The following is a 7,205-nucleotide window of genomic DNA, read 5'->3' as shown; positions in this document are numbered from 1 at the left end:
CTGCCAACAAAAAAATGTGTTTTTTTAACCTGCTGGTTTGGAAGAAAAAGTATTTTGTGAACTTTTGAAACCCTTGTGTGAACAAAAAAAATTTATTTGACCCGCCGGTCTACAAAAAAAAATTATTTTGACCCGCCGGTCATGAAAAAAACATTTTGTTGTGACCCGCTGGTCAACAAAAAAAAATTTGTATTGACCCTCCAGTGTACAAAAAAAATTTATTTTGACCTGCCGGTTATGAAAAAAAAAATTTTCTTGACCCGTCGGTCAACAAAAAAAATATTTTTTTGTTTTTGACCCGCCGGTCAACAACAAAAAAAATATTTTTTTTTGACCCGCCGGTCAACAAAATTTTTTTTTTTTGACCCGCCGGTCAACAAAAACATTTTATTTTTGACCCGCCGGCCAACAAAAAAATGTGTTTTCTCAACCGGCTGGTTTGGAAGAAAAAGTATTTTGTGAACTTTTGATCCACTGGTGTGAAGAAAAAAAATTTATTTGACCCGCCAGTCTACAAAAAAAATTATTTTGACCCGCCAGTCATGAAAAAAAATATTTGTTTTTGACCCGCCTGCCAACAAAAAAATGTGTTTTTTTAACCTGCTGGTTTGGAAGAAAAAGTATTTTGTGAACTTTTGAAACCCTTGTGTGAACAAAAAAAATTTATTTGACCCGCCGGTCTACAAAAAAAAAATATTTTGACCCGCCGGTCATGAAAAAAACATTTTGTTGTGACCCGCTAGTCAACAAAAAAAAATTTGTATTGACCCTCCAGTGTACAAAAAAAATTTATTTTGACCTGCCGGTTATGAAAAAAAAAATTTTCTTGACCCGTCGGTCAACAAAAAAAAATTTTTTTTTGACCCGCCGGTCAACAAAATTTTTTTGTTTTTGACCCGCCGGTCAACAACAAAAAAAATTATTTTTTTTTGACCCGCCGGTCAACAAAATTTTTTTTTTTTGACCCGCCGGTCAACAAAAACATTTTATTTTTGACCCGCCGGCCAACAAAAAAAAAGTGTTTTCTCAACCTGCTGGTTTGGAAGAAAAAGTATTTTGTGAACTTTTGATCCACTGGTGTGAAGAAAAAAAATTTATTTGACCCGCCAGTCATGAAAAAAAAATTTGTTTTTGACCCGCCTGCCAACAAAAAAATGTGTTTTTTTAACCTGCTGGTTATAGTATTTTGTGAAGTTAAAATCCCTGGTTTAAGAAAAAATCTTTTGTTTTGACCCGCCGGTCTGCAAAAAAATATTCTTCAACATGCTGTTTTCGGGAAAAAAATGGTGTGAAGAAATTATTTTTTTTTGACTCAGTCGAAAAAATGGTTTGTCGGATGCTGGTCGGATGTCAGTCAGTTGGTTGGTTAGGTTAGGGTTAGGGGTTTGGGATTAGGGTAAAGTTACGGTCAGGATTAGCAAGAAATGATGTTATTGGCCTAAAATGGATCGGTTGAATTTTATCAGCTGTTCTACAATTATTTGATGAGGTGAGACAACGAGGGACAAAAGAGCGTCTTGTGTACATCCTTTAAACTTTAATAGTGAAGCAGAGAACAGAACATTACCGTAAAATAAATTAGATTAGAAAAATGCCACAAGCACATTTGATTTGTACAACAAAGCAATGCAACAAACTGGAATCTTCAACTTCCATATATACAGAATAAAAAATAGACTTTTTATTCTTTGTCCACTTTGTTCAGTGTCAGTTTTTTTTTCTTTTTGATAAAAAGAACAAAATCAACAAATACAACTTTTTTTTTTTTTTTTTTTTTGAGGCTTTTTTTCTGCACTGACATTTTGTTTGCGTCCTGTCGGTTTGACCCGAGGAGTCCAGAAGAAGCTGATCCGCCCGCGTGAAACAAAGACGACACAAAGAAACGGGAAAATAAGAAAATGTGACTTCAGGAGAAACGGGAACAATACTTCCAAACGTTTGGTGAACAAGTCAACAATACTGATAAAAACACTAAAAACACAAACACTCAGAGGAAGTGACCAGACCTTTTCTGTTATCTCCATGGCAACCGTCTTCTTTCTTCTTCTAAGATATGCTCAAACCAAAGCATTGTGGGAATTGGAGTTGTGCAGGGCCAGGAAGAGGAGGCAGCAATAAAAACACACAAAATGTTTCAAAATGACTAAATTAATTTGCATCAAAAACTACGAAGCTTAAATATAAGATTTTCATGAATTCCAACACATTTTAACAGAAACTTTTCTTCTATTTTTTTTTTCAGCATCATTGAACCAACAGTTTTATCTTCAGCACAAACTCAAGTCTTTGGTGTCCAAAGCAACTAAAATGTGTTTTTCCTCTAAAGTCAACACAGATTTTACAAGTGAAAGCAAATTTTTCTCATTTTCTCACTCATTAACGTCAAATAAATTCATCTTAAAATGTTGAGTTTTGAGATCAAGAAATGAAAAAAAAATCATCGGACCTTGAAATAAAAAAATAAAAAAATACATAGGAAAAATTAAATTGACAAATTGGCAAGAAAAAAGTAAAACTGTTCTCAGAATAATTCAAAATACTCATAATTATGTGAAATTAATCGAGATATCTTTGTTAAAACTGAAAGTTCCTAATTTTGATATTTAATATCTAATAAAATAGAAACATGACAAATTTTAAAGTATTTTTCTGATCATTCTAAATGTAACACAACAACGTAAAAAAAAAGTTCACGTTTAAATGAAACTCTTTGTTGTTTTTTGTTCATTTGTTTGAAAAGACAAATTATCCAAAGTGCAAAAATGGTTTTTCGAGACTTTAACAAATGTTTATAATAAAGTGTCACATTCATTAAAAAAAGACGCGTCTGTGAACGAATCGTTCAAACGTCTGATTCTAAATGTTTAAGTGGGTCCCTTGTAGCATTTATTAGCTCTCTTGGCTAATTCTAATAACATTGACATGCTAACATACTGTAAACATCCCACAGAGATGAAAGAATAAACTTTATTCTTTAACCGTTTGTTTTTGTGCTTTTAATGTGGTAGCTAGCCGTTAGCTCACTGCAGCTAAGTATTTATGCTAACAATACGGTATTAAAGGCCCGAGTTGCTCAGATTAGGATTAGAATCAGATCTAAAAGTTTCTTTAATTCTCCTCGTGTCGCCTGATTGGACAGACAGGAAGTTCCTGATGCATTATGGGTGATTGCCAATGGGACTGCTTGCTGCTGCCTTGACATTCATTAGCGCTCTGGGCATCAGTCATGTGATCAAGGTCTTTTTTTTTTTTTTTACTTTACCTGACACGGGTGAACGTCTTTATCTCTAGCTGCTGGCAGTTAGCGGTTAGCGCAGAGGCCGTTCTGACTTTAGACAAAAATAAATAAATAAATAAGCAGCATTTCTGCTGTTCTGATTGTTGTTTCTGGGAACACTCACACTTTCCTTACAATCAATTAAGAAAAATCACTAAAAAAATATTTTTTAAATTCGTACGTTTAGCGTCTGTTAGCTCGACCAACAGCTGATTTTGCTAACCACATTCACTCCAGCCAAAATTTGAATTTCGTCTCCTACACCTTGGTTAAGCCCAGAGCGACACCTGCATTACCTCGGGGTCAAACCTGTGACCTTTCAGGCGCCACCCTGAACAGGAAGCTCCGGTCTGTCCGCGCCGTGGCGCCCCCTACAGGCTACCATTAGCGTTAGCCTCGCTATAGTGCAAAAAAGATGAAAACGTTCAAAACGTTTGTCGACAAAAACAAAAACAATAACAAAAACAAAAACACGCAGCCGAAAGAATTACAGACGACAAAAAATAATATTATTAATAAACTGACTGACAGTAATAATTATAACATCAACATGGTAACCATGGTAACATAAAGAAGGGTTTGGTTCCAGCAGCTGGGCCAACTTGTTTCTTTTCAAGTATCTCTCGTCTACACACACACACACACACACACACACACACACACACACACACACACACACACACACACACACACACACACACACACACACACACACACACACACACGTGAACACAAACAGGAGCGTCGGGTCAGAAGACGTGAAACAAGTTGCATAGTTTGAGATTTTCTCCTCCGTAGTTTTTTTCAGGCTCCTCGTCTCTGAGGATTCCGACGGGACCGAGAGGCGCCTGAACGCCTCGGACATAAATAAGCCACGCCCCCTCCTCTGGTAACAAAAATATATTAGATTCTCTTCTTTTTTTTAACCTTTTCTCAAAGTGCCGTCGAGACTCTGACGGAGTTCTGATGGAGGGCGCTCCCGCCTCCAGGCCCCGCCTCCTCCGGGGGCGGCGGCTACCGCTTCTGAACCGGATGGGCGTGGCTTAGGAGCATCCGCACTCCTCCACGATCATGTTCTGGATGTCCTTCTTGATGATCTTCTGCTCCTCGTTGTAGTACAGCATGGACATGGCGCGCAGCCGCGTGGGCACGCAGCAGGAGCGCAGGCTCTGGAAGGGGCTGTACCCCCGCATGCGGTAGTGGCTGATGACGGTGGAGTGGAAGGACAGGGTGGAGCCCGTGATGCTCGCCACGTGCGACGGACACTCCCCTTCGCAGTAGTTGGCGTGGTAACCGGGGGGGGCGATGATCCAGTCGTTCCAGCCGATGTCCTTGAAGTTGACGTAGAACTGCCGCTTGCAGCAGACGCGCACCTTCCCGTCGCACTCCAGCCCCCGCTTCCGGCGCCGCCGCCCCTCGCCCCCGTCCTCGGGCCGCACCACCGCCATCAGGAAGGGCCGGTGGGACTGCTCCCGCTGGTTGGGGCGCGCCTCGGAGCCGTGGGGGGACACCAGCACCAGGGTGGCCCCGGCGTCGGCGCAGAGGGGGCAGGACGCCCTCAGGGTCAGAGGGCCGGCCCCGCCCTCCAGCAGCGCCTGCACCGCCCCCGACACCGAGAAGGTGTGCCAGCCGCTGCGCCGGGTGTCCACGTTCTTCTCCGCCAGCAGGAGGTCGGCGGCGGGGGGGGGACGGAGCTGGAAGAGGCGGATGGTGACTTTAGCGCGGCTGCGGTTAGCTTTAGCCAGACGCAGGAAGAGCCAGACGTTAGCCTGGTCCACCAGAGACACCTCCCCCCCCTCCCTGGACAGGACGAAGCTGACCACGCCCCTAGAGTCACCTGGACACACAGACAGGAAGTGATGTCACAGTGATGATGTCATACACAGAGAACCAATGAAAACATTTCCAGGCAGCGGCAGGTCGACCACACACACACACACACACACACACACACACACACACACACACACACACACACACACACAGACACACACACACAGACACACACACACAGACACACACACACACACACACACACACACACACACACACACACACACACACACACCTTTACGGACCAGACATGGAGCCAATCACAGACCCGGTTCCAGTCCACTGCCATTAAGTAACCCCCCCCACCCCCTGTGTGTGTGTGTGTGTGTGTGTGTGTGTGTGTGTGGGCGGTGGCACCTTAGCGAGTCCATTAACGCCATTTTACGAGCCACCGGAGGCGGTCCCTTGACATCAGCACCGCGCTACAATCAGCTAGCAGCTAGTGACGCTTAGCCGCTAACGCTAGATTGTTACTCAAACAAGAACAAGGGGGGGGGGGTCCAGCCAACCCACCTTCAAGGTCAGATCATAACTAATCAACATTTCTAATTAGCAATTAGCATAGCTTTATGCTAATGTGCTACTCCATGCTAACACCCTCAGTGTGAACAGAGGGTGTTAGCATGTTTCACACCTGAAGCCTGAAAAACCTCCAGAACCGCTGAGGACCCCACCGCCCCCGGAGGCCCCGCCCCGATGACATCATACTGACTCTGGTAAAGCCCCGCCCTGAAGAAGCCCCGCCCTGAAGCCGTCTGGAGGCCGTCCCACCTCTCACAGTCGTGCGTCGCAGCTCATCCCTCTCCAGACCCCCCCCCCCCCATTTAAAGAAGACAGATCTGCACCAGAACGTCTCAACAAGCCATAAAACCTGATTTCTGGCCCCCGCCCGCCTGGACCGCGCCGCGGCGGGGAGGGGGCGCCCCCCGGTCAGGGGGCAGGACAGGACGCTCTGAAGCTTTCAAAGACACACAACTGTCCCTGAGGGGGGGCCGAGGGGGGGTCTTCACCCGTCAGGGTCCACGCAGGAACACACTCCATCCTCATCATCACCGCCAAACACTCGCCGACCTCCCATCAGCCCCGGCGGCATATTATGACGTGGATTTGATTTATCAGACGAAGCTCTTCTGAGCGGCGAGGAAAGTTAAACAAGGGTCTGCTGCCAACACACACACACACACACACACACACACACACACACACACACACACACACACACACACACACACACACACACACACACACACACACACACACACACACACACACACACACACACACACACACACACACACACACACCATCCGTTTTGGAAAATGATCCTCAGACTCTTATAAATGTCACGCTGTAAAAAATGTCAGTTAAAAAAAGAAAGAAAAAGTTTTGTTCACAAAAATTTTACCAAAAATTTTAAATCTCCTGTGACATCATCGCTCAGGGGGGGAGGAGTCAGTGGGTGGTGGACGCCAAAGGGGGAGGAGCTTGCATTAAGATGCAGTTTGACTCTTGACACACCTTTAAACACACACACACACACACACACACACACACACACACACACACACACACACACACACACACACACACACACACACACTGTACCCATCTGTTCAAACTGCGTGTGTTCCATTGTCCATCATAATCCCTCTTTGAATGGATAAGCAAACTGTGTGTGTGTGTGTGTGTGTGTGTGTGTGGGTGTGGGTGTGTGTGTGTGTGTGTGTGTGTGTGTGTTTTGTGAGACAAGAAGTTCAACTTTTAAGAAAGAAAAAATGTGGAGAGAAAAAGAAAAAGAGAATCTGAGAAGTAAAAGAAACAAAGAGGAGCTTCTGTTGCTTCAGTTTGCACAGCTGTTCCCCCGTCTCTCCTGCCCCCCCCTAGACCACAGGGACGGGGGGGGGGCAGGAGAGACGAACGGGATGTTTTACACTCGTTTAATGCCCCCCACTCTGTTCGTTCTGCGTCTGACAGCTTGACTTTAACGGGATCAAACGCCCCTCATCACGCTGTAAAAAGAGTCGCTCAGCCCCCCAGGCCTGGAGGAACATTTTTTAAAGTGTAGAGCAGGAGCTGCTCCTTTATTCTGTCTGGT

General features: G+C 44.5%; 1 protein-coding gene across 1 annotated transcript in view; it reads right to left on the bottom strand.

Annotated features, from left to right (window-relative positions):
* Positions 1-1,517: 1,517 nt before the first annotated feature.
* inhbaa (inhibin subunit beta Aa) overlaps positions 1,518-7,205 on the bottom strand; it is a 9,432-nt gene continuing 3,744 nt past the window's right edge. The window contains exon 2 of the mRNA XM_068304443.1: positions 1,518-5,114. Within this exon, the coding sequence (XP_068160544.1) occupies positions 4,321-5,114 (794 nt within the window). The 3' untranslated portion in view covers positions 1,518-4,320. The remainder of the gene's footprint in view (positions 5,115-7,205) is intronic.

The sequence above is a fragment of the Antennarius striatus genome, chromosome 20 (assembly GCF_040054535.1).
Source record: "Antennarius striatus isolate MH-2024 chromosome 20, ASM4005453v1, whole genome shotgun sequence".
Classification (NCBI taxonomy): domain Eukaryota; kingdom Metazoa; phylum Chordata; class Actinopteri; order Lophiiformes; family Antennariidae; genus Antennarius; species Antennarius striatus.
Note: the sequence above shows the minus strand (reverse complement) of the source record. Positions and strands in the feature narration are given on the sequence as shown.